General features: G+C 50.5%; 1 protein-coding gene across 3 annotated transcripts in view; it reads left to right on the forward strand.

Annotated features, from left to right (window-relative positions):
* Coro2a (coronin 2A) overlaps positions 1-27,834 on the forward strand; it is a 51,739-nt gene that overhangs the window by 13,035 nt on the left and 10,870 nt on the right. Inside the window, exons 1-4 of one of the 3 annotated variants that reach the window (XM_050156062.1) lie at positions 10,489-11,083; positions 12,706-12,906; positions 24,507-24,623; positions 26,913-27,062. In XM_050156062.1, the coding sequence (XP_050012019.1) occupies positions 10,907-11,083; positions 12,706-12,906; positions 24,507-24,623; positions 26,913-27,062 (645 nt within the window). In that variant the 5' untranslated portion in view covers positions 10,489-10,906. Of the gene's footprint in view, positions 1-10,488; positions 11,084-11,181; positions 11,307-12,705; positions 12,907-24,506; positions 24,624-26,912; positions 27,063-27,834 lie in introns of those variants that run through there. The other 2 variants (XM_050156065.1, XM_050156064.1) reach the window with 2 other exon arrangements.

Here is a 27,834-nt window from a genome sequence, read left to right on the forward strand (position 1 = left end):
CAGAAGACCAGCTTTTGATTCCCAGCACTCACACAGGGTTCACAACTGTCTGTAGCTCCACTTCCAGGGAATCTGATGCCTCTTCTGACCTCCATAACCACCAGGCACACACATACCGTAACAGGCATATGCAGGCAAAACACCTATACACATAAAAATAATGCTTTTTAAAGTCTGGAAGTCTTGTGGTACTCAAGTGTAATATGAACACACGTGAGGAGCAGACTGCAAAGTTGCCATCTACTACACAGCCGGTGTGAGGCCAGCCTAGAATATATGAGAACCTGTTTCAGATAAAACAAACAAAAATTCAAAGCCTGTTCTAAACTTGTGGTCTCCTTGGCTTCACCCCATCTCTGTTACGTATTTGCACATGCGCATACACGTGCATGCTTGCAAACACAGACACGCTCACACTGGCTGCCCTGGGTTCACAGAGCCCAACCCAGCGTTGATCTATCAGCCTTGGGAAGATGCTGGTTGAAGCAGTGTGTTCAGGTTCACGCCATAGCGCTTAGGGCTGCTGGCCTGGCCAGCAGGAAAGACATCCTTGGGTTTGTCTTCTCTCCTGGCCACCATAAGCCCCACGTTTCCAACACAAGCCGCTCTCAGTTGAAGCATCTCACCTTTCAAAGGCCTGAGCACAAAGCCAGGGGAGGTAGCACCCACCCACCGGTTACCCCAATCTGTGGGAAGCTGCAGCAGGGCTGTGTGTTCAAGACCAGCCTGGGCCACATAACGAGGCCCTTCCTTTAAAGGGGAAAGAAGATCTGACCTCCAGGAGGATGCTGATAATGTGAATGACCCCTGACCTCTCACAGAAGGCCTTTTCTCCTTCACTTGCCATCCTTGGAATTCGGCCCTCCACAGACAAGTCCCCGCTATGACTTAGAGTGACAGATAAGAGGGAAAATATTTGGTGCTGTAACCAGGCCCAGAATGAAAGGAAACTTTGTTCGCTGCCCTAGAAGACTCCCAGGCCTGCATCCTGTTCCCAGGATGTTCTGGGTGACTACTAGCGTGCTGACTCGGTTTCCCTTCCTGGGGCTTGCCAGTGTGATCATTCTAAGTTGTAGAGGACCTGTTGTATAGTGTGTGTGTGTGTGTGTGTTTGTGTGTGTGGATGTGTGTGAATACACCAGGATCCAGACTGGGCGAGGTGACAGCTCTACACACTAAGGGAAGATACCATGAGAGGAAATTAAAAAAAAAAAAAAAAAAAAAAGAAGTTCCAAAAGCCGGGCGTGGTGGTGCATGGCTTTATTTCCAGCACCTGGGAGGCATTGGTAGGCAAATCTCTGTGCATTCGAGGCCAGCCTGGTCTACAAAGTGAGTTCCAGGACAGCTAGAGCTATACAGAGAAACTCTGTCTTAGGGAGGGAGGGAGGAAGGGAGGGAGGGAGGGAGGGAAAGACAGAAAGAGAAAGAGAGTCCCAGGAGGTAATTTCCAGCCTGAATCAGAGCCATCCCAGTAGTGTGTGATCAGGGAACTCTGGTGTCTGTGAGGCTGTCACTGTAGAAGCCACAGATGGCTGGTGGGGCTCCGGGGACTGAGGGCAGCAGCAGAAGCCAGAAAATCCCATTCCCAAAGGAGTGAGTTCTCCATTACTGGCAAGATGCAAGCCCCAAAACCTCAGAGTTAAGCAGGAAAGGTGTGGAATGGGAGGCAGGGAGCCAGGCCGGCCCCGACTGAGCCTGGTTCACTCTGGGACTCTGGGCCTTCCTTTTGCTTCCTTGTGCGGTGCCAGGCCCGCCTGAGAGGAAGAGCTAGTGGGTCTGCAGAGAACTAGATTCTGGGTGAGTCAGCACAACGGGGTGCAGGACACAACAGACTTTCTCCGGTTTCATCTCGTTATAGGGACACAGCACACACACTCACACGCGTGCGCACACACACACTCACACACACACACACATGCACATGTCCAAAGTGCTGCCTCAGAGTAAAGGAACATGGCCTCCTTTGTCCTGCTCCATCCCTGTCTGAGTCCAGGACACTTTTTCACTGCAGACCGCTTAGATCTGAGCCTGGCTCATGGCAAGGGCTCAGTAAAAGTCTCCATTCTTTACACCTTTAATTCACTGTATAGTTGAGGATTAACTTGAAATTCTGATCTTCCTCTCTTTACTTCTCAAACAGCTGAGATAACAGGTGTGTACCACTACACTTGGATTTCTGCAGCGCTGGTGACCATCCCCAGGGTTTCATGCATTCTAGGCAACCACTCTACCAAACTGTGCCACGGCCCCAGCCCAGAGCTCCTCATTTAAAGCAGCTATATCTTTTGAGTCACTTTGGACCAGGCAAGATGCCAAGGGTTTGGTAGATGTTAAAGCATCTTCCAAAAGAAAAAACCAAGGGAGGCCTCCCTGCCCATGTGTGGTGGGATGAAGTGTGAGCCTGGAAGGTGGACTCCCAACCACATCCCTCATGGTAGCATGCATGGACCGCCATGTTTCCTAAGTAAATCCAGCCCCCTTTTCCCATTCTCCCTTCAGGGCTCCCTGCAACCTCAGGAGGGCAAACTGAATGCTAATGTATTCCCTTTTTATTAGATGAAGTACAGGGGCCAGGGATCTTCCTTCTTCAAGGGGACAGTGGTTGGGAAGAGCCTTCACTGCCTGGACTTAAAGGGGAAGTTTCCTCAGGCATGTTCTGCAGGAGAGAAGACCTGTCAGCCACCAGGCTTCCTGTGCCAGAGTTGTGTCCTCGCACCCCACCCCCAGAAGGCCCTGAGTAGCCAAGAAGACAAAGATAAGACAGCATCAGTGGGGAGCCACCTGTTTCAGCCCCCACCTCTAAGTCCACATCAGGAACTGGCTCTGAGGCCCAGGAAAAGCTGGAGGTTGGGAGCTCCGCAGGGAAGTGGATGGGAAAATGATGCTGTCCACCCCACCAAGGAAAACTGGGTATGACCCACATCTGCCCTGTAGGGTGGGGAAGAGGAGGATGGACAGTGACCTGGAGGGAATTTGCAGATCCTAAACAGGATGAAGGGCGGTGGTCCTTCCAGTACAGTCCCCAGACCAGCTGCTTCAGTGGCCACTGGGACTTCAAAATGTGGCTTCCCAGACCCTGAGTCAGAAACTGTAAGGTGGGGGTGGGGGTGCCCATGTGACTAGAATCAGCTCTCCAGGGGTTTCAAATGTCAGACCCCAGCAAACATGTAAACAAGGTGCTGTCACCTCCCTCAACCATTGGTCCTGGGGCAGACGCCCTCCTTCTGGGGACACTGTTATCTTTTTCCTGAACTCTTCACCCCCAGCTCCTGGCTGCTAGCAGCTGTAATCTGGCAGGAGAAGCTGTTTGGCCTCTGCCCTCCAAGCCTGCAGACCCAGCCTTCTTGGAGGATCTGGGCAGAGCCTGGGGGGGCCGACAGCAGACGGTCCTGCCAGCTGTTGCTGGTCTGCCTGGGGAATTAAGGCTGACCAGCGAGCATTTATCTCCATGGTGACAGTCGGGTGAGAAAGAAGCAGGAAGAACTTCCCATCACCCTCCTTGTGAGGGCTGAGCATTGAGATGTTCGTGTCTGGGGTCTCGAGTCATAGGGTAGTCACAGGATCACTCTGAGCACAGCCAACGATGACCTCAGACTTCTGCCCTCTGCAGCAGCTGCATGCAACACCTACCCTGCATGCAGTAAAGCCTGCTGATTTCCTTTTAGACCACCCTCGCTTGAGGAAAGAAAATCCCCTCTCAGCCCAAGAGTCCTGGTTCCCTAAGAGCAGGCCTAAGACCCCTGCAGCTCTGATCAAGTGTCAGCTCCAGTTATAAACCTGGGTGACTCCTTTTGCTGCAGGCCGATCCCCAGGCTGGCCTTCAGCACCCTGGCCAGCTGCAGCACCCCCTGCTCCCACCCTGCTCTGGGTACCTGCCCAGACCCTCTTGCTTCTCATGCTCGCCTACATACCATGAACCCTACATGCATCTCACATGCCGTGCTGGGCCCGGCGGTGCAAGCCTTCCCTCTCGCCTGGGTTCCTTCCCCTTTCTGCAGGGCTTGCTTCTGCCTTGACGCATCCTCCCAGTGTTCCTCCCGGGTCCTCTGGTCACTGCAGCTTGGGGACTGGGACTGTAACTCAGTGGTAAGGCGTTTGGCCAGCATGCTTGAAGCCCTGGGTTCAGCCTCAGGAAAAAAATAAACCGATCTCAGCTCAGGCCATTCAGCCGTGTTTTCCAGAAACGAGCTTGACGATTTCCTGATGTCTCCCACACCCCAGTCAACTGAACACCCATAGTTGGCTGTTTCCACTTTGTCCTTATCTCTGGCCCATGGCTCCTAGTGTGGCACCAGGTTCAGAGGGCAGTGGTAACCTCTGTAGGACTGACTGTGGGCCACCGATCCCCACAACAGGAAGTAATGGCTGACATGTGGGCTTGTGGGGATCTGTGACTCAATCCCCATCCTTGGTCAGAAGCTACAGGGCCTCACCCCTTCTGTGGAACGATAAGCAAACATTTTCCCTGTGTATGCTTGTGGGTGTCTCTGCCCAAAGGTAGAGCCGGAAAATATACAACCTATCGGACAGGGTGCAGAGGGTGAGGCCTGCAGGTTTGAACCTCCAGGAGGCATCTAGGAAGCTTCTTGGTGACCTTGTGGTTGAAAGTCCCAGATAAAGAACTTGAGGGCCAATAAACCTGGATAGAGTTTGTCCTGGGATAATAAATAGGAAATGATTCTGTTCTGGGTTTCTAGAAGGTTGAAGTAGCAAGAAGTCAGCCCTCTGTGTGCTGGGACAGCTGACGGGCAGTGGACTGTCCTCGTGGGCTTTAGAGTATCTGGCTGTGTCTGTGCCGGCTCCAGACCCTCTGTGCACCATCCTCACTGGTGGACAAGTCAGTGGTAAAACCATTAATTGAGAGAATGGAAAAGCAGAGGGGACACGGATCTGCCCAAGGTCACAGATCAATGTCAGAGTTAGGGCTCTCCAACCTGCCTGGCTGGCTTGAACTCACTCTAATCCATCCCTTGATAAAGTGTGGTGTACTCTTACCTGTGGGTATAAAGACGAATATTTAAAGATGTTGGTTGTTACAGAGTTTATGCTGGTTTGGTAAATTAGTGGTTGTAGATCTCCTCCAACAACAACAGATTCATTAACACTGCGTAGTTGGCTAACTCACTGGTACCTGGCATGATATCTCTTTTGTTAAGCCAGCCTTAAGTCCGATTAGAGAGCTAATGGTTATCACCAAGGTCTGTGTGCCACTGCTGCCCAGGGTTATTGTGCCATGGTAGCCAATGAGGTGCTTCCTAAGTGACTGTTGGTTGTGTGTGTGTGTGTGTGTGTGTGTGTGTGTGTGTGTGTGTGTGATATGTATGCAGGTGTTCACAGAGGCCTGATCTCTTGGAGCCAGAGTGATAGGCTGTTGTGAGCCACCGAAGTGGGTCCAGGGACTAGAACTCAGCCACTTGAAGAGAGCATGCATTCTTCATCCCTGAACCATCTCTCCTGCCTAGGGCCTTGAACTTTTGATCCTCCGGGCTTGTAGCTAAGATTACAGGACTATTCTGCCAGAGTTTGTTTAGAACAACATGTTAATAGGCTTAGCTGGACATGATGGCATTTCCAACTGCGAAGGCAGAGGCAGGAAGATCTCTGTGAGTTCAGTGCCAGCCTGGTCTACAGAGTGAGTTTCCGGCCCACCAGGGTGACAATATTGAAAGCCTGTCTCAGAAAAACTAGGGGAGAGGGTATGCTAAGGCCCACCAACAGCGTGCAAGTCTTAAACCTGGGACCTCTCTCGCTGCTTTACCTACCCCACCCCAAGTATGAAGATGAGTATTTCATACAGTGGGGGGGTCTGGAGGGGGAGTGTCATGGTGGAACCTGGCACACAGGGAGGACAAGAGGCAGGGGCATCCTCAGAGTCCAGACAGTGCCAGCCTCGTGGCTTCATTTCAGACTCTACAGGGAGAAGCAGTATGTGCCAAGATGGGGTAACCAAAAGGCATAGTGGTCTGGGGGGGGCACAGAAAGTGGGGAGCATAGGACCCACCACCCAAGTCCAGCAGAAACCTTTGAAGAATAAAGGCAACCCCATGGTGGGACTTGAGGGGCCGCACGGGTGAGAGAAACAGGTCCCTGCCGAAGATCAAGAGCCTGGGTTGAACAAGGGGCTAGGCCCGCAGAGGATCCCTCTAGAGGTGTCCTGCCAGATAACCCTGGCTCGCGCAGTTGGGTGGGGGAGGAAGAAGCTCTTCCTCCAGCCTAATCTCATCAGGAAGAAAGACTTTCTCTTGGCTGCCGCCAGCCTCAATCTGTGTTTCCTATGGGCCTGTGGGAGGCCAGACCAGAAGGAAGGGGGGAGGGGAGGCAGCAGACTGACCTGAGAACTGGGTTCTGTGTGCGGTTGCTGGCTGCAGGGTGCTTGTGCCTGCGTTAGGATATTTGTTGCCATGAAGGGATCCCGAAATTTGCCCTGGGCTGTGCTGCTGGACAAACCATAGGGCTTCCCTCACTCTCCACCTCCCCAGACCTCAGCACAGAGGCAGAGCCATATAAAGCAGTGGTTCTCAACCTGTGGGTTGTGGCCCCTTTGGGGGACTGCATATCTAATATCCTGCATATCACATATTTACATTATGATTCATGGCAGTAGCAAAATTACAGTTATGAAGTAGCAATGAAAATAATTTTATGGTTGGGGTCACCACAACATGAGGAACTGTATGCCAGGGTTGCAGCATCAGGAAGGTTGAGAGCCCCTGCTCCAGAGGCTACTGTTGAGCAGAGCTGTGGGAATCAGATGAAAACTTGCAGTCCTCAGCTGGCTCCCCTCCCCACCTCCTTCTGGGTTACTTTATTGTAACTTGTGTGGGGATTGAGCCTGGAGCCTTTCAATAATTTCTTCCTTTTTATTATTTTCTTTTTGAGACAGAGTCTCGTATACCCTAGACTGGCTCCCAGCTGTAGATAATAGCCAAGCATGATCTTGAACTCCTGAATCTCCTGCCTTTACCCCCTGAGCCCTGAATTGCAGCTGTGATACCCACACCAGGTTTTATGTGGTGCTGAGGATGGAACCCAGAGCTTTCTGTATGCCACTAGACCTAGCCCCTGGCTTACTTCAAAGTCGACACCAGGCGCCCTATCATTTAATCTGTGCCTATGAAGCATTTGTCTCTAAGAGACAGACTGCAACCACAGTGTTGCTGCCACCCCAGAAGAGAGCTAGTGACGTCGTTTGACCAGGGGTCTCCAGGCAGTGGTGCCACCAAGCCTGACAACCTGAGTTCTTGAGTTTAATGTCCGGGCCCCAAATGGTAGAAAGAGAGAACGGACTCCTTAGTTGTCCTCTGACCTCCACACACGTGCATACCTGCACATACCAAATACATGAGTAGAATATAATTAAATTGATATGGGAGAGGCTTCTGTTTTGTGTTGACTTCATTGGTTAAATAAAGAAACTGCCTTGGTCTTTGATAGGCCAACCCTTAGGTGGGTGGAGTAAACAGAAGAGAATTCTGGGAGAAAGCAAGCCGAGACAGTCAGTCGCCCATGATTCTCCCACCCGACACAGACGCAGATTAAGATCTTCCCTGGTAAGCCATCTCGTGGTGTTATACACATTATTAGAAATAGGTAAATCGAGATGTGAGAGTTAGCCAATAAGAGGCTGGAACTAATGGGCCAAGCAATGTTTAAATAAATACAATTTGTGTGTTGTTATTTCGGGGCATAAACTAGCCAGGCGGCTGGGCAGCAGGAACATAGCCCGCCATTCCCCACTACAGAGTGGCACCCAACGATTCCGTGTAATTATTATGGGTAAAGCTAGCCGGGTGGCGGGAAGCGACCCGCCACTACTCACAACATTAAATATTTTTTTTTAAAAACTTGTCAGCCAGGGGCACACCTTTAATCCCAGCACTCAGGAGGCAGAGGCAGGCAAATCTCTGTGAGTCAGAGTCTGGTCTGGTCTACAGAGCTAGCTAGGGCTACACAGGGAAACCTGTGTGTTTGGTTTTCCATCAGGGGTCATTCTAGTTGCTCAGCCGCTCCAGACTGACTTTCCGTGACTCAGGATTCTGCTTGCTGTGGAACTTCGTGTTGCACGTCACCCGTGACGTCTCTTCCAGTCTGGACAGATCCCATTGGCATTGTCACCTGTTAAAGACACAAGGCAGTTTTTCAAATTGTTCTGTCCTGTTGAGACAGGGTCTCACTCTGTAGTCCAGGTTGGCCTCGACTCACAGCAATCCCCCTGCCTTAGCCTCTGGAGTGTTGGAAATACATGCGTTTGCCACCAAGCCAGATGACCTTTCTGTCCTGATTGTTGTTAGGTCTGAGGGATTCTATTTGTTCTGTTTGTCAATCCTCTCCCAAATATACCTCCCAGGTATTCCCCATTCTTCAGGCTGCCTTTTACCCCAGTGATAGTGTTCTTGATACATGAAAGTTCTCAATTTTCTCTACGTCATTAAGTCCAGTTTATCTGGGTTTTCTCCTGCCCACTGCTTTTAGTCACCACCAAATCTAATATCTTGAGTTTGGTCTTTAATTTCTCTAAGTGTTTTATAGTTTTAGCCCTTTGTTTTGGCTCTTTGGTTCATTTTGAGTTCTTAGGACTACAAAAATTCAACACACGGGATTTCCTGTGTTCTAGAGCCTGCCAGTTGCCTCCTGGTGAACCCGTTTCTCCCAGCTTGGTGTGCAGACTTAACACTGATTTGGTCGGCATGGGGTTCAGTGTCTTGGCAAGGCCTCTTTATAAAGAGCAGGAATAATGGCGGCTTTTTTACCGCCTATGATGCTGAGACTGACGGTCTCAAAGCTCCGCTACACCTTTGGGCCTCAGACTTGGCTACAGAGCACAAGCCATGAGGAAGGCTAGTTAATATACAGCAGATTCTGCCCTGCACCCTAGGGTGCCAGATTCTGTCAGGGTGGGGTGGGGTGGGGTGGGGCCCAGGAATTTACAGTTTTGGCAAGCTCCCTGGTGGTGTCACAGTGGAGACTCTACCATGAGCTGCTGTGTCCCAGCCGCTGTAAGTTTCACTAAATGCATACAGTGATCTTCTGAGGACCTGACTGCTTACTGGGACACGTTTGTTTGTTTGTTTGTTTGTTTACTTTTTTGGTGATTCTGCCTGCACCCAGGCAGGCCTTGAACTTGTGTCTGTGTGGCCTTATCCTTCCAAATGCTGGGGTGGCAGGCTTGAGCGTCTGGTGGGGATTCAGTCCATCCCAGTGTTCACCCGGCCACTGTCAACCCTATCATCAGCCCTCAAATTCACCATAATTTCTCTTCCCATACTTGGGACTTTAGAAAAGAGGTGACCCCAGAGAGAGCAGTAACCCCCAAGAGCAGTGACCCAGATATTCCTTCCTTGCCCTCAAATCCTGGGTACTAAGTAAGCCCTGAGCCTGCCCTGGGTAGAGACTGGTGGCTGAATGAAATCATAGTCACCTCTCTTTACAAACCTTCTGGAACATTCTGCTTTGGAATGTTCTAATCTCTGGTTCAGGATGCTGGGCTTACTCACTTGTGTAGGTTTCTCTTTCACAGGCAAGTTGTCCAAGTCAGGGTTCCCAGGAACTTAGCCATTGCCTGTGGTAGAGTGACCAGCTTGTCCCTGTCTGTCTGGGACATCCTCAGGTTTGGGGGTTTTGTTTGTTTGTTGTTTTTCTTCCAGTCCCAGACTTTAAACCCGGGGCCTTGTACATGGTAGGTAAGTGTCCTGCCGCTAAGCTCTCCTCAAACCTCTCGACATTGTTTCCTGAGATGGGATCTCACTATGTAGTCCAGGCTAGCCTCCGAATTGTGGCGGTTGTCCCTGTGCCTCCCCAGTGTTGGGATCCAGAAGTCAAGCCACCATGCCCAGCTCCTTTTTTCAAGTTTTTATTTCAAAGTAGGCTCTTACTACATTTCCCAGGCTGCCCTTGACCCTGCAGGCCTTCTCCACTTTGGCTTCTTAGTTACAGCACAGAAACCCCTTGTCCAGGGAGCCATCCATGGTCCCTGGCAGACGAGTACAGTTGCTCACTCTCCTGAGGAACCCCCGGGCCTCCTCTTGCTTTGAAACTTTAGGTCCTAGTTGCCTGTGTCTCGGTGACACTTGAGATGGTTGCTGGCTGGAGAAGGGCAGAATTAAAAGATGCCTCGTGGTGAGAGGTTGTGGTTTCAGTCAGGGCTTGGCCTCAGATTGAGAGACTCTGTGTTGAGGGAACCTTTACCAGAAGGAGCCGGGACCTGTGCTTTCTTCTTCCTTGTGAGACAAGAGCACACCATGAGAACGAGCTGGGAAAGCAGAGGTGTAGGTGCTTAACCTTAACCCCGAAAGGACCACCTGGGGCTGCCCCGCCTCATCTGGTGTGGATGGAGGCCCTCGCTAGGAATTCTGGGTGCAGTAAAAAGAGACTTGGCAAACCGTCTTAGCAGGTAAAACAGAGGACTGTGGAACCCATGTGAAAAGCCAGATGCCGTCGGGCACATCTGTAATGCTAGCTAGCACTTCCATGGTGAGATGGGAGGCCAAGTCAGGAAAATCAGCTGGAAGAAACAGCACCTGCCTCACCAAGATGAAAAGAGAGAACCATCTACCAAAAATTGGTCTCTGATCTCCATAGAGAGATTTTTCTCGTCAGGGTTGAGGCCAAGGTTGGGGTCACGATGTTTGTTGGGATTTTAGTCTGGGTGTGGGTGCGCCCCTAGTCAGGTTTTATTGTGTCCAGTCTGGGTCTCTGAAGATCACTTTCAAATGAAATACTTTGGCTTGGTTTGGCTTTGTGAGACAGGGTCGTGCCGAGTAGCCCAGGGTAGCTTTGAATTTGCTGTGTACCTTGGATTCGCCAAGTCACCTGAGCTGATTTTTAAACTTTTGACCTGCACGCTGGAATTTGGCATGTTTCACCACACCTATCTTGCCCTTCTAATCTCCCTCTTAATAACCAGGCTATGATAGAAAGTGGTGGTTCAGACCCTCCCACAGAACACTTAGAGGGAGCGGCCTCTGTGCCCACAAGGTCAAATCTTAAGAGGAAGAATCAAAAGAAAAACTTGAGATTTCAGATGTGGAATGGCTCTGGCAATAGCAGATTCCGGCCCAGCCCACCCATCCTCAAACCAAATCAGGTAAAGTCCTGCTCACCACGAGACCACCAACAGTGGTACTAAGGAATTCTCCATTGGGTAATTTGTGCCCTTCACGCCTTGGGTTCCATTCTAGCTTCCTGCCGGGCTGGGTGAAGAAGGGGGCCTTGGAGAGCAGGCAGGAAAAGCTGTTGCTTGCCCCCACGTTCTCCACCAGCACCGTCACCCACACAGGTGCACGTGCGCACATCCGTCATGGCAAGAGGTATGGCTTTGACTTTGCACAGTTGCTGCTCATCCCGGTACAATCTTGATCCCGTGGTTTCCCTGCATCTCCGTTCCCCATCGTTAGACGGGGCCAGGACTCCCCATCTACCTCTCAGGAGGGTTGGAGAGAATGAGACAGTCCCCTAGTCCACAGCCAGACATTGGGAGATACCCCCCTCCAGGGCTGTCACACCTAGAATCAACTAAGGCTTTGTCAGGGTGGAGAGTTCCAGCCCCCAGCCTAATCCCAGGGCCTCAAGCCACTGGGCACACACGGATAGCAGCCGAGTGGAAGCTGTCCCAGTGCCCCTCCCGAGAGAAGGCTGCTTTGGAGGGGTGATGTAGGCCCTGCCTGCTGTTGGGACAAGTGCCTACTAGCAGGGAAACTTAAACTGTGGCTCCTGAATTGCTGAGTCATCAAAGCCACCCATGAAGGCAGGGTCCCTGAGCAGAAGGTCCCAGACACGCCCGGGACAATGCCAGCACCCCAAGAGTTCCCTGATGAATGAAGGCAGGTCTTGTGCACCTGTGTGTGCACAGGTATGTGTACATGGTCACACAATGCAGACACTCCCGTGCTGCGCACAGAGGAGAGGGCCTGACCTTACGAGATGCTCTCCTCCCCCATTGTAAAGGTCTGGACAAACCTTGATAATGGAAACAGGAACTGGGGTGGTGCAGATGGGTATTGGCAATCACGTTGCTCCGCACTGGGTGGTTTTGTCCGTCCGTGGAGGGCAGCAAGTCCCTTTCCAGAGGCGAGACACAAGTCTATGAGACAGGTACTTAGGTCATCCCATTTTATAGACAAGAGCATGGAGACCCCAAGGTTTACGTCATTTGTCCATCCCTGTGAGGCAGAGTTAGACCTGGAGGTCAGACCGGCTGGCTGCAGAAGATGCAGTGGTTCTTGCTTAGCTGGCAGGAGAGCTTGTCTGGAGAGAAGAGTTGGGGGTGGAGGCTGTAGCCGATATTCTGTGGTCCCTCTGCTTTGGGGGGGGGGGTGCTCATACTTGAAAAAAAAAACGGAAAAGCCTTAGTATATCAGCAAACAGATCGATATGACTCCTCCGTGCCTGCAGGGATAGCCTGCTCACCTGGCTGTCCTTCATAGTGGACCCCTGCCTTTGTAGAACTGGCCACTGTCACCAGGCTTGGTGGCACAACCTGTAATCCTAACACTCAAGAGGTCAAGGCAAAACAATCACAAGTTCAAGGCCATCCTGGCCTACGCAGTGGGTTCCAGGTCAGCCTGACCTACGTACTGAGACCCTGCCTCAAACAGAATCAGCAGTGACACCTGACCGCTGCCCCAGCTGTGCCTGTTAAGTAGCCTCAGGTATTGCCCCATGATGAGGCAGTGAGCCTCACGCTGTTGGTCCCTCCATCCCCTGCAGATGTCATGGCACCCCCAGTACCGCAGCTCCAAGTTCCGACACGTCTACGGCAAGCCTGCCAGCAAAGAGAACTGCTACGACTCAGTGCCCATCACGCGCAGTGTCCATGACAACCACTTCTGTGCCGTGAACCCCCATTTCATCGCTGTGGTCACTGAATGCGCCGGCGGGGGGGCCTTCCTCGTCATCCCCTTGCACCAGGTAAGAACCCTAGTGATCCCAGGGCCCAGACTCATCTCTAGAGCCTACGGGACCGATGGAAAAGGGAAGGGAGCCCAGTCTGGGTGTGATTGAAGGCCTGGCCTGCTTTCCTAGTTGTGTGAGCTTACGTCCGCCAGCTCTTTGGGTCTTGGTTTCCTTCTTGGGGAAGAACCTGATAGGTGAACGGTTCAGCAGCTGGCCTAGCCCCTTCTAAGACCTTCTCTCGTGCATGCGGAACAGTGCTCACTCCTGTTTTCTCTCTTGAATGAAATATAATTATTAGTACATTGCTGGACTCGTGTGAAATGGGAACTTGCCCAAGCTACTGCCCCTTCCCGAGAGGTGGGGATGGGAGGCACAGAAACAAGTGTTGGGCTAGAACCTACATTGGAGAGGGAACCAACAGGCAGAAGGGCAAACACTTACCCTTAGAGCCAGCAGTGGGCCATGAACCATTAATGTCACTCAGTGTTTGAACCTACAGAGTGACAGGTTCAGAGAGATCACCCTAATAGTGGGGTCTTTGTGGGACACCAGCGCTGAACCTGCCATTGGCAGACCACCTGAAGAGGCAGGCCTGGGAGAGAGGGGGGCTCCCAAGCTGTGCTTCTACCTCATGGCCAAAGGGGCTGGGGACCCGGGACACGGGAAACCAAAGCAGCCCACAGACTTAGATCAGGCAGCTGAGGCGTCACCAAGACTGGCAAGCAAGAGTCTGCTGAAAGGCCAGAAGCAGGCCTGGAGCACCGAGGACCTGCACAGTCGAAGCCCCGCGTGACATGAGTTCACAGGTTGCTTTCCTCCTCCCGGCACCGAGGCTTTAGAAACCGGTGACCCAGACAAGTTCAATGAGGCCAGCTGTCCCCACTCGTTTGGAGTGTTTGCTTGCTTGCTTCTTTGTGACAGGGTCTCCTGTAGGCCAGTTCTTTAACTCCGTGTAGCCAAGGTCGGCCTTGACCTCGCCCTCCTAAGTTACCCCCCCCTCCCCCGCCCAGTGTGAGTTTCAGGTGTGTGCCACATTTCCAAATTTAGAAGCCAGAGGAGGAATCAAAGTGAAAATTTGCTTACTTTGTTTTTGGTTATTTATTTATTTAGTGTGCATGCATTCCTGTGTGTGTGTGTGTGTGTACATGTACATGCATGCCACAGCGCAAATGCGGAAGTCAAAGGGCAGCTTCCAGGAGTCAGTTCTCTCCCGCAGCTTGTGGAGGTGGGGTCCCCATTATTGTCTCTACCACTGTGCAGCTTACTCCAGGCTAACTGGCCCTCCAGCTTCTAGCTGATTCTCCTGTCTCCTCCTCCCATCTCCTAGAATACACAAGAGCACCGCCTCAACCAGCTTTTTGTTTTTGTTTGGGGTAGGCTTTGGTTTGTTTGCTTTGTTTTTCAGTTCCTTAGGACAGGGTCTCACTAAGTAGCCCTGTATCACCTGGTACTTGCTGTGTAGACCAAGCTGACCTCAGTCACAGATCCACTTGCCTGCGTTTCTCCCAGTGCTGGGATCAGAGTTGTGGATCATCAACACCCAGCATTTTAGGTTTTGTTTTATTTTGTTATTTGGAGACAGGTATTCTTTGTGTAGCTCTGGCTGTCCTGAAACTCACTCTGTAGACCAGGCTGGCCTCTAACTCACAGATCCACCTGCCTCTGCCTCCTGAGTGCTGGGATTACAGATGTGAGACACCATACCCAGCTGAGGGTATTTGCTTACTAAAGAACTCAGTTCGTAGGGTCGAGGATGAGGCTCTGTTGGTAGAGTTCATGCTAACATGCTTGAAACCATGAGCTCCATCCCCAGTGCTGCATAAACCCAGCATGACTGTGCACACCTATAATCCAGCATGAGATCGTCTCAAAAAAAAAAAAAAAAAAAAAAAAACCAACTTGAAGGAAAAATAAGGGTTAGCAAGCAATTGAGTGTGGGAACATTGTTCCTATTATATACCAAGTGGAAAAACCCCTGTATCAGTAGATAAGTTGCTGACCAAAGTACTTAGTATACATAGCCGCATACAATACAATCTCACATTGAGATTACAAAGTACAGATGCTGTCATCCCATTTCCCTAAAATTAAAAACAGTTGGACTATAAGGAACAAGTAATTAAGTGGTAAATTTTCAAAGAAAACCAAGTTAGGGAATAACCATGAGAACCAAGACACTAGTTCCCTCCTGCAGCAGGGAGTGGCTGTGAAACCACGCACCCCAAAGGTTCCTACATTCTAGTGATGGCTCCTGTCATGACCTGGGAGGGCTGGGTCCTGTTTATCTGTTGACTTATTGCCCAAGTGTTCATGTGACTGAACATTTCGAGTCCATGCACTCTGGGGCATGGTTGTTGCATTTTACAGAAACAGATACACATAAGAACAATGCCAGGGGGGGCTGGAGAGATGGCTCAGAGGTTAAGAGCATTGCCTGCTCTTCCAAAGGTCCTGAGTTCAATTCCCAGCAACCACATGGTGGCTCACAACCATCTGTAATGGGGTCTGGTGCCCTCTTCTGGCCTGCAGGCATACACACAGACAGAATATTGTATACATAATAAATAAATAAAATATATTAAAAAAAAAAGAACAATGCCAGGGTAGATACCATGGGTCAGCGGTGTACTCTTGCCCACTGTTGGGCTGTTAGCCTTGGTAAATAGCGCCAGCATGACACACGTAAAGGATACAGTCATGAGCGGTTTGTCGAAATGTAATGGCCCTTGATGGCTGCCGAGGTGACTCAGAGGGTAAAGGTGATTGATTGTCATCAAGCCTGGCAACCTAAGTGTCCAACCCCTGGCCCCCCAAATGGTGGAGAGAACTGACTCCTGAAAACATCTCTCGCGTCCACACGTGTGCTATGGCATGTGTCCAGACACGCAAAATGTAAACAGAGTATGTAGTCGATTGTTTAAAAAAAAAAAAGCTAAACATAAAACTCAGAATTAAAAAATGAATTACATTTGCACGTGACAGAAATAACAAATGTCACTAACATTTCTAGTAGAATAAAACTTGCACACCTAGCCGGGCATGGTGGCACACACCTTTGATCTCAGCACTCGGGAGGCCCAGGCAGGAGGATCTCTGTGAGTTTCAGATCAGCCTGATCTATCAGTGAGTTCCAGGAGAGCCAGGGCTACACAGTGAAACCCTATCTCAAACAAACAAACAAACAGACACAAAGTTTGTTTTACGTAAACAAGCCAGGCTTAGGAGAAAATTACAGAGCACCATTGAAGGACTCACAAAAGATGGCATGAATAACTGGAAACGCATACCAGGTTCATGGATAACCACTCTGTAGCTGAAGATGAGACTTAAACAGATCCACCTGCCTTCCCCTCGCCTGCTCAGGGATTACATAAAGGCCTATTCCCCTTTCCTAAAATGCACCCCACAGCATGTTTCTTGCTTAGGACTCTGTGGGAGGGGGAGATGGGGGGGCCTCAGTGCCTCCACTCCCACCTGTAATGTTATGCGGGAGGCGAGGGGAGGGCCTTGTTTACTGCTGTGCTGGTTGCTGCCAGATTTTCATTGACTGAGTGAATTACCTAACCATTGTTCAGGCTGCTAAGCAGAGTGGTTCTCGATGGCCAAAGGAAGGGCCCCGACAGAGGTGTGGAGAACAATTCCAAAGGCAGTCTGACCAGAACTGAAGAGCAGGCTTTGAAAATGAGGAAGCAAAGAAAGAGCCCTGGAGAAGCAGATTGGGCTTTGTGAAAAGGGCCTTGACTGCCAGGGCGAGACGCGGAAAAAACTGTGCTCTAGGGAGATGAAGGTTTACAAGCTGGAGAAGAATGAGTCAGAGAGAGATGTACGGGTCACTGCGGGAGGAGCTGTCTACAGGACAGGGGTAGAGGGGCCTAGAAGCTCCAAGTTTGCCGCAAGTTTCTCCCGACTCTGGGTGCTTCTAAAAGGTTTTGTCCATCAAATGATCTACATTCTTCACTAATTAAGGAATTAATTAGGGCTGGGAGTGTAGCTGGGTAGGAGAATCCACAAGGTCATGGGTTCGATACCCAGAGCAGGAAAAAGAAAACAAATTGGTTTACTACTCAGATTCTAATTTGCATTTACTACTGATGAAAATATCAGCGTGTTCAGGCAATGCATATCAGGTTTGTGTGGTGGATGATGACAAGGGGGGGGGGGCTGCTTCACCCAGGATGGTCCAGGAAGGCCTTCTTTAGGAGATGCCCCTAGACAATGGCTTTGATGCTGAAGAACATGTTCAGGCAGAGCCAGAAGCCAGTGCAGAGATCCTGAGTGCCTTTGGACTGACTCCCCTCAACCGAGAGTACTGCAGTTCAGTATCACAGCCTTGGTGAGAGTGTGTGTGTCACCCCACAGACCTCTCCTTGGCCTATTGCACAGACACTCCTCACCACCCCCACTTCCTCCTCCTTCACCCCTGGCCAGCGCTAATCCGTTCTCCGCTTCATTACTGTTGGCATTTTAAGGCTGGGTAACTAGAACCGGACAGTCCTGCCACCTTTGCATTTGAATCATTTGGCGCTGGGGACTCACACACACACACACACACACACACACACACACACACTCACACACCCGCTGTCAGGCCATCAGCAAGCACTCCAGTGTAGCCCTGAACTTGGCTGTTTTCACTCAGCCCAGGTTCTCTGGACATCCACCACGAAGATGTGGAAGGCTTTTCAGGGAAAGTTGCCCTCACCTGTCTTTACGGCAGCTGGGTATATGATCTTGTGCTGTTACGGTCCTCAAAGGGTGTAATTTATGAGATTTTTAAAATGTAGTGAAGCTTAAAATTTGAAGTTTAAAGCTAAATAAGATATATGACCTGGGTTATTTACTTTTCTTAAAAAGTTTTCTTTTGGAATGAAATCCTGAGGTGTGTTGTTTAAAAGATGAGGAGCGAGCACTGACACAGACCCCAGGCATTCTGTCCCTAAGTAAGCAGAGATCATTGTTTGATGCTCTTGTTTTGTTTTGTTTTTGTTTTGGGGGATGTTGAGACAGTTCCCTACATAGCCTTGGCTGTTCTGGAACTCGGTATGTAGATCAGGCTGGCCTGGAACTCACAGAACTCCTGTTTCTGCCTCCTGAGTGCTGGAATTAAAGGCTTGCTCCACCATGACCAACTAGCTGTTGCTTTTTTTTTGGTTTAGTTTGAGCCCTGGCTAACCTGGAACTCTCTGTGTAGACCACACTGGTCTTGTACTTGTGACAGTTTTCCTGCCTCTGCCTCTCAAATGCTGGAAGTACTGGAGTCCACCACCATATCTGGCTTCTTTTTCCTTCCCTTTTCCCTTCCTTTCTTCCTCCTTCCTTCCTTCCCCACCTCTCTCTCTCTCTTGCTCCTCTTTCTTTCTTTCATTCTTTCTTTCTTTCTTTCTTCCTTTCTTCCTTCCTTTCTTTCTCTCTCTCTCTCTCTCTTTTTCTTTCTTTCTTTCTTCCATTTATTGCTTTCAACATCCTTATTTGAGATGCTTCTCTGAAAACACACTTTATCTCTGTAGGCGGTTTTGCTTTTCTCTTTAGGAAAGGGCCTCCCTACGTAGCCCAGGCTTGCCTCAAGCTTGTGGTCTTCCTTGCCTCAGCCTCCCAAAGACTGAGATTACAAGGTGTGAGCTACCACACCTGGCCACATCCAGGTTTTCTGACCAGGCACTAAAGATAGAGAAAGAGACAGGAACCCACCTGTGCCCCGTCCCCTAGAAGTCAGCAGCCCTTTGTATCATAGTGGGTGCAGGGGTGTTTGTGCAGGCTGGGGCCTCGCCCACACTGCTTGGAGGAAGTATTGCCCCTCGTCCAGATCCGCTGCCGGCACCCTATGCACTGTAGATGAGAAGCCTGGAGCTGGGTGTGGCTAGAAAGCCGCCTGTTCTCTTAAGCCCCTGCAGAGCTTTGGCTGTTTTTGCACAGGTTCCTCACTGCAGCCAGGTCAGGCCCAGAGCTTGGGTGAAAAGCAGCGTAGCCCCAGTGCCCTACCGGAAGTACAGGGGAGAGCCTGGCATGGGAAATGTCTGACATTGCCACAGCTTCCTGTGTGTACTAGGTGTTACCATAGTATCAGGCTGTCCCAAGCAGAGATTCAAGGCTCATAAAGGGTGCCACCTCAGGCAAGGTGCCTCTCCCCTGTGCCCTGTGCAGTAAGCCTCTGGAGGAAGGCCAGAGGGTGAGTTTCACAACCTACCCTGCAGCCTTGGCAACCAAAGCCTACTGGGGTACAAAGGGGAAAGGCAAGGTGTGGGCAGAAACTGCCTGGAGCTTCCAGACGGGAATGGGATGTGCTTCTAGATCTGGGCCTGTACCAGGGCCTCCCAGGGCACTAGGGATGTGGACTTTGGGTGGGGTATGGAGGAAGAAAGGAGAAAGGAGGTGAGTCCTGGGCCATTGCTGCACAGGGACCGGATCACGGGGACTCAGGGCCTGAGGGACCAGATGGGTCCCATGACTGTGCTGCACTAGAGGAAATAGGACGGTTCACTGGGTTCTCGGAGGCAGACTGGCCCTCCTTAAGCCACCATAGGTAGTGGTGTGTCTGTTCCTGAACACACGTACGTGTGTGTGTGTCTGTGTCCATGTGCATATATATGTGTGTGTTTATCTGAGTGCATGTGTCTGTCTTTTTATCTGTATTATATTCATGCATATGTCTGTGTCTGTGTCTTTTGTGTGCATGTATGTAAGTGTATGCATATGTGTGCACATATGTCTGCATACATGCACATATGTGGTTGTATGTGAGTGCACATGTATGTGTGATGTGTGTATTGGTGTGTGGATGCATGTGGGTGTGCACGCGTGCGTGCATGTATGCACATTTGTGTGCATGCTCAACTCTACCCTCACCCCTGGAACAGTATGTTCTCACACTAAGTATATCCCGGGGCCCTGGAACATACCAAGCAACAATTAAAGTTGGGTGTGTTTTGGGTGTAGCCCAGTGGTAGTAAAGGCTGCCTAGCATGTATGACACCCCAGGTTCCTCCCCTTCACCCACAGAGCTTTAGTTGGATAGTTGATAGCCCGGATGAAGGGAAACAGGTTGGTTTGTGAAACATTCCATCCCAGACAAGGTCTCCGTCCATATCCGTACATCTCCTCCCTCACCACCACTGCGAGTGAATTTTTTTCCTGCCCCTGTTCTGTAGAGAAAGAAACCATGGGCCAGGCCCAGCTTGAACAGTAACAAGTGGTAGGGTTGGGGTGGGAGGTCCAACCCCAGGAAGCAGGAGTCAGATGAACTATACAGCTAATACATCATGACTTCCTCTGCCTTCTCTCCCACCCTTGCCTCCCTGTCTTCACCTTGCACCTGGGGGATGTTTGAAGCTGTTAGCTTACTGTTGTAGCCATGTGCCATGGCCCTGGGCAGCCCTTCCAGTCCCAGGAACTGGGCCTTACCCCCACCCCTTCATTCTGCCTTGTCGGGACTGCAACTTCCTGCCCTCTCCACCTGCCTCAGGACAGCCCCCTGGTGGCTTGTTGGCCTCTGCAGGCTTGGTAGCCAGCTCCTGTAGCCAGCCAGGCTTCTCTGGTTTGAGAGTCACCCCTGAATTAAAGCTTATGTCCCAATAAACCAGAGGCCCGTCCCTGGCTGAGTGCTGATCTAATTTACAAAAAGGTAGAAATGGCTTCCTGATTAATAAATGTCCCTCCCCGACAGGCTCTTAGCAGCCCTGACTAATGTCACCAATGCCTGGGTCTTGAGTTACACAGCCAGCCCCTGAGGGCCGAGGAGAATGGACTGAAGGCGCTTCTGCTTTGGGGGTCCCAGAAGAGCTCAGCTCCCACGGTCAGCCTAGCCCTGAAGCCACAGGCTCTGAAGGAGGTGAGGGTGTAGTGTCAGCATGCTCTTGGCGGCTTGCCTAGGGTTAGCCCAAGACCTGTCTGACAATTAGCATTTCCTGAGAAACCTGCAGGGCAGAAATGAGGGCATGGCTCTGGGCCAGAGAACAGAGATAAAGACCCAGAGCAATCAGGCCTATAGCAAAAGATTCTGTATTGTGTTCTGCCATGCCCTTTGACCCAGGAAAAGGTAGAAGAAAAGGAAAAGAATGTAAGAGGGGGGGGGGGTCAGGACACAATTCAGAGAAGACTAGAACTCCTCAGAGCACAGGAAGTCCACTAGAGATTCACTTCAGTTTGTTGGGCTCTTTCTCTAGCTCTGTTCCTCTGAGTCCTAATGACTCTGGGAGTGTCCCTCCTCTAGTCTGTGCTTGATTGTGCTATGATCCATTAGTGATGCCTGCCACAGATCAGCCTTAGAAAGCCTGGTCCATGTGCCCACCATTCCTGCTCTCTGAAAATGCTTTGAACTTGTAGGACAAGTTTTTGACTAATACTAGAAAGACCATCTTTTCAGAAATATTATAGTTCTCTTGGTATTATTTAAGACAAGTTCTCATTTCACAGGCCTGGTTGATCTGGCACTTGCTGTGTAGACCAGACAAGGTTCAGCCTAGGAACAGTCCTGCCTCAGCCTCCCAAGTGCTGGAATTACAGAAATAAATGCTATTTGTTTAAATTGCCAAAGATATGGAACAAATGAAAATTTGCTTTAAAAAAATAGCAAAGGGGGACTGGAGAGATGGCTCAGAGGTCAAGAGCACTGGCTGCTCTTCCAGAGGTCCTGAGTTCAATTCCTAGCAGCTACATGGTGGCTCACAACCATCTGTACTGAGATCTGGCGCCCTCCTCTGGCGTGCGGGCATACATCGAGGCAGAATGTTGTATACATAATAAATAAATCTTTAAAAAAAAAAAGGCAAAGATAGTGTGGTCATATAACCCCAGCATTTAGAAACCAGAGTTGAGAATAAAAAGTACAAAACCAAGCTGGGCAATGGTGGTGCGTGCCTTTAATCCCAGCACTCAGGAGGCAGAGGCAGGAGGATCTCTGTGAGTTCAAGGCCACCTTGGTCTACAGAATGAGTTCAAGGATAGCTCAGAGCTTTTACACAGAGAAACACCATCTTGAAAAGCCAAAATAGAATGAAATAAAAATACAAAACCATCCTTGTCTACATAACAGGTTGAAAGCCAGTCCTGAGCTACAAAAGATCCTATTCAAAAAAAAAAAAAAAAGAAAGAAATCAGTGGTGTAAAAAGAAGTCTGTGTGTGTCTCACCATCTGCAAGTACAGCTGTTAGTGAGTTTTCTTCTGTTTGCTTTTTTTTCTTTCTTTCTTTGCTTTGATACGCAGACTGTCACAGGTGTAGCTACTCTGGCTGAGCATTTGCCTCAGCTCCTCCCTCCCTGTTGGGCTGTCTCATCTAACCCTTCGCAGACCTACAAGGAAGAGATGGTTACAGCGCAAGCCTGAGGAAGGGGCTTGCGGAGTGGACGCGGGTACATGACTTGGTTTTAATTTTTAAAACCTTACCCTGAAAGCCAGTTGTAGTGATGCACACCTAAAATGCCCTGTAATCCTATCACATGAAAAATGGAGGTAGGAGAATCAGGAGTTCAAGACCAGCCTGATCCACACAGCCTACACATGAGGGGGGCTGAGGCACTCTGAAGACAGTGCACGGAATGACCTGGAGGCTGGGCAAGGTGCTGGTAGTTAAGACTGGTCCTCTTCCTGGAGGCCAAGCATGTGACCTGTCTGTCCCATACATTAGGCTCCTATTTCCAATGACAGAGGCAGAGTCGTTTGACAGAGAGGGGCAGCCTTTTGTCCCTCTTCTCACACATAAGTAACAAACGATGTAGCTCACGTTTGTTGAGTGTGTGTATGCACACTTCTTTATTCCTTGGTGGTGGGGAGGACTGAGCCCAGGGTCCTCAGCATGCTAGGAAGGGACTCTACCTCTGAGTTACAGACCCTACCCTGCTTTCCCCTTTGTAGAATTTGGAGACCCACAAAGTTTCCCAGGCTGGCCTTCCTACTTCAGCTTCATAAATAGCCTATACTGCCAGGCTTGATTTAATGTTTGTTTTGTCTGAACCATTTGAGAGTAAGTTACATATATAATACCAATTTCTTTAGCATATTTCTTAAATAAAGTCAATAAGTTTAACATTGCAATATTTCATATGAAACATTATTTTTCATATGTGTCAAATAATGTCCCTAATGTCTAGAGAGATGGGGGAAGGGAGAGAGAGAGAGGCACTGTGGCATATGCCTGTAATCCCAACACTCTAGAAACTGTGACAAGAGGATTGCCGTGAGTTCAAGGCCAGCCTGGTCTACAGAGAGTTTCAGGTTAGCTTGGGCTATAGAATGAGACTGTCTCAAAAGAAAAGAATCAAAATGATAAAATAATATTTAGACCAAAAAAAATCAAAAAGAGCTAAGCATGGTAGAGCAGGCCTGGTCATGCTCACCTACAGTCTCAGCCCTCAGAAGGTGGAGATGAGGAGGTCCAGAGATCAAGGTCATCCTTCCTGGCTACACTTGGAGCCTGAAACAAAAACAAAGTCTCATAAACAACATGAACTGGGGGCAGGACTGGAGAGGCAGCTTGGGGGTTAAAAGCACAGACTGTTCTTCCAGAGGACCTGGGTGAAACATGGCAGCTCACAGTCATCTAAACTCCAGTCTAAAGGATTCACTGCCCTTTTCTGAATCCCTGGGTACATGGTGCACAGACAGACATGTAGGCAAAACATCCATACACATAAAATAAATGAAATTTTAAAATAATGATAAAGACAAAAAGCAAAGGGGAAGGGAGGGAGGGAGCCACCCCCACCCTTGGCACTGGCCCCACCAAATGCAGTAGCTGGGAATCTGTGTACCAGATACGGGGCGGGGCTAAACTGCTCACACAGTGACCTGTGTCTGAGCATCATCCTAGTGGGATCCCTAGGTAACGCATGTACATGGAAGAGACCATCTCACTGTCTTGCCAGGCTTTCAATTCCTGGGCCCGAAAGATCCTTCTGCCTCAGCCTTCTCATTTGCTGGGAAACTAGGCACATTCCTCCAGCGCCTAACTAATAACTGGCTCTGTTTATGTGAGTCCAGAGTGACCTCGACTCATCTTGATTTGTCTCCAGCCTGCCCCGTGCTGGAGTTACGGGGGGGGTGTGCCACCTTACCTGTTGATAAGTAGCCTTTCGTGCCCATTTCTCTCGCTTAGGATATTGCTTTAAGGTGCCTTTACAGCATCCCACCACATAACTGTGCGCACACTGTGCATTCCGCGTGCCACTCAGTGGGCGCCTGGGCTGCCTCCATTTTCTGGTTGTCGTAGCGCTGCTATGGATGCTGCGGATGAGTGAGTCTTGAGTGTTTCCATGTTTTCGTTCCTCTCGGGGATACATCTAGGAACAGAACTGCTGGATCACGTGGTGCCTCTTAGCATTTAACTCCTGGGGAACTGCCAGGCCATTTTCAGAAAGGGTTCTGTGTACCACATTAGTTCCTGGAGCTGAGCACCCGCTGGGCACTGGTCCAGACCGCCGTGAAACACTCATCATATCCTCCCCTGTACCAAGGAGGACGGGAAGGTTCAGAGAAGTGAAGTGATCCCCCTAGGGTCACACAGGGTGCGTGGGAAGGTGAGCTGCCCCTCACATGACCTGCTTACTCGGTGATGACCAGCTGACTCAGGAACCAACGTCATCCCGCCGGCCTCCTCTCCCATGCCTGTGACGCTGTTTTGCAGACAGGAAAGTTGGACCCTCACTACCCCAAGGTCTGCGGGCACAGAGGGAATGTCTTGGACATCAAGTGGAATCCTTTCAATGACTTTGAGATCGCCTCCTGTTCTGAAGATGCCACGGTGAGTGAGTGCCAGGGCAGTGCTTCCGGGGGAATGCCAGGAGGAAGCGAGCGACAGGAAGGTTCCCAAGCCATGGGTGTCCAGGGCCCGGCTTTATCTCACTGATGGCTTCACAGGGAGGAAGTGAGAGGTGGAGAAGGCATCATGGGTGTGTGGGGCTTGGGCCCATGATGCCTCCCATCGGGTCTCAGTTTCCCTCCCATAAAATGGGTATACTACTTCTGCCCATCTCAGGAAGACCCCGTGAGACTCATTCTCTGTGACATGCTGAGAGGGGACCAGGAAATAGAAGCTCATTTCATGACACGGTGGATGAGTGAAGAAAAGGGAGGGGCTTATATGAACCTGGCCCCAAGACACCCCAAGAGGCCAAGCCCACCTCTGTGTTACTGAGGGTGAACTCAAACTCCTAGATTTAAGCATTCCTCCCGCCCTAGCCTCCTGGAAAGTTGGGAGCATAGCCATCATTGCTCCACCCATGGAGGAGTGCATGCCTCATCCCCACGATGCTCGCATTTGTTATCCCTCAGACACCTGCTTCAAAAATACAATGATGGGGACTTCAAAGGCCCAGTCGTGAACAAATAATTAAAGTATGGGTAGTCCCAAGACCCCACTCATCAGGTAAAGGGCTTCCCATCAAAACTGACAACTTGAGTTCGATCACCTCGGGCCCATGTGGAAGGAGAGAACTGACTCCCACGAGTTGTCCCCAGACCTCCATATAGACACAGGGGCAAGTATGTGCCCTCAGTAAATAAACAAACTGTAACCAGATACAGATAAAAGCCACGGTCGGCATTTCTTGTGATCCCACTGTATTCTGACCACATCCCACTGACCTCTTCACTCGGTCTTCCCGGTGCCCCATTTCTCCCGTGGAAAAGCCGAGGATTAGAAAGGACAGCAACTTGCCCCAGGTTACACAGCCCAGGCAGCAGAGCTGGCTTCAAACTGAGGCCAATTCTCTGCCCCCGACTGTGCCACTGGCCACATATAGCAGAAGTGAGGGACTACTAGAAATGTCAGTGATGCAGGATGCTAAAATAGTCCCTGGTTTAACTCAGCACTGCCTGGCGGCTTAGACAAAAAAAGGGAAAGAGAAATCAGAATGGAAGGAAACAGACTAGGAGCAGGGGAGAGAAAGGCAGAACACTGAGGGCTGGGTGTGGTGGTGCATACCTGCAGCCCTAGCTCTTTGATTGCTGAGGCAGGAAGATCTCAAGTTCAAGGCCAGCCCCGAGTTGTAAAGCAAGACTGGCTCAAAGCAGAAAGTTCCATGTAGGAGATTGCTAAGAGACCTAAGAATAAAGGAAGGCCGGGCCTGCCTCATGACACCTGTCCTTTCAGGCCTGCTCTGAAGAGCCCCTGAAAGATATTTGGGGGGAGCCGAAATTGGAGTGTTTTGTTGCTGTTGTTTAATTTGGAGGGTGTCTGTTAGAATTTCACAATGTAACCTAGACTGACCTCAAACTTACAATCATCTCACTGTAGACCCCCAGTGGGTCTATGATACACACTGGGATCTTCCTAGAAGGCTCTGGCCTGCTGCTGTCCCTTCTGGATTCCAGGGGATGCAGGAGGATGGACAGGATGATGGAGCCTAGGGTGGCAACAGACCTAGTCCATGTCAATGCATCCTTGCGAATTGTTCCCTGCTTGCCCTCCCCAGATAGGGTAGCTGCCACCTCCTTCAGGACACACCTCCTCCTCTGTAAATAAGCCCAGAACCTGTCTCCCTCCAGCCCCACCCTAGGCTCAGCTCTGTGTGTCCTGCAGATGGAGCAGGTAGACTTCATGGCCTGTTATCAAAACCAAAACCAGGAAATAAATGTCCCTGAGCTGCAAGCAAACCTGCCTGTCTTCGGGATATGATTTGAACACTGACTTGGAGCCTGAGACCCCAGCAGAATGGAAGGAAGATACATGCAACATTTCCCGGGTGCTATGGCCCCATGCTGCTCTCCCTGGGGCTCTTCCATGATGGAGACTTTCCCTTTACTGCGGCGGTCTCTTCTCTCCTCAGTCCACCCTGCCTGCTCACCTCGGGTCATGGGAATGGTTAAAGTCCCTGGGGCAGGTTTAAGAATGAAGCCTCCCCCTGATCAAGATCAGCCCTGCTTGATGGAGGACCCTGAGGAGACTCCAGTTTTCTCTCGATCGGGTGGTGGTGGCAAGAGAGAGCAACAGCGGGGTCCTTCTGCCAGGCACTACCTGCTCCACGGCTGAGGACAGCGACATCCCCAAGATGTTCCCCGGCTCACACTCCTGCCCTTGTCTCCCCTCCAGATTAAGATCTGGAACATCCCCAAGCAGCTGTTGGCAAGGAACCTCACGACCTACAGGAAGGAGCTGGTGGGTCACGCACGCAGGGTGGGGCTGGTGGAGTGGCACCCCACAGCTGCCAACATCCTCTTCAGCGCTGGCTATGACTACAAGGTGAGTCTGGGGCCTGTCTCAACTTCCCTGACAGCCCTGTAGACTAGAAGGACTCAGGCAAGGTGCTGGCGGCCTGTTGCTTCCACAAGCCTGGGGAAGCACCCCTCCACACCTCTCTGTCACTCTTGTCTCTGCCTTCACAGCCTTGTCCTGGTATGCCCTTGCCTCCCCTCACTTACTGTTAGATTGAGACCCCTCCTCCATTTGCTGTGGCCTCATGTTAACTAACTGCATCTGTTAAGACCTTGTTGCCAGGTAAATCCCATTTGAGGTTCTAGGTAGACAGGATTAGGACATAATTCAATCCACTGTAGCTTGCCTCAGGGGGCTGGACTGAGCCCACTGGACACTTTCCCTGTCTCTACCTAGTACCCCAAGGCCATGGGCCTTGGAGACCAAAACAATTCCCAGCCCTGGATACTAGGGACCTGATGCAATTCATCTCAGACTTGTATGACACTGTCCCATGATTCTCCTTGGGTCTTAGTTTCTTGAACCCCAGACTGCAGACAGAGTGGGTTGGTGGGACCATTGCTATGGTTTTTCAACTCTTCCTCTGCTGACTGTATTGGGGTTCGCAGAGACGCCTCAGGAACCTCTCAGATCCAAAAGAGACAGAAGCTGCTGGAAGGTTCTGGTCAGAAATGCTTGTTTAGGCCGGGCGGTGGTGGCGCACGCCTTTAATCCCAGCACTCGGGAGGCAGAGGCAGTCGGATCTCTGTGAGTTCGAGACCAGCCTGGTCTACAAGAGCTAGTTCCAGGACAGGCTCCA

The sequence above is a fragment of the Alexandromys fortis genome, unplaced genomic scaffold (genome assembly GCF_014885135.2).
Source record: "Alexandromys fortis isolate MF-2015 unplaced genomic scaffold, M_Fortis_MF-2015_v1.1 scaffold_92, whole genome shotgun sequence".
NCBI classification, from domain to species: Eukaryota; Metazoa; Chordata; class Mammalia; order Rodentia; family Cricetidae; genus Alexandromys; species Alexandromys fortis.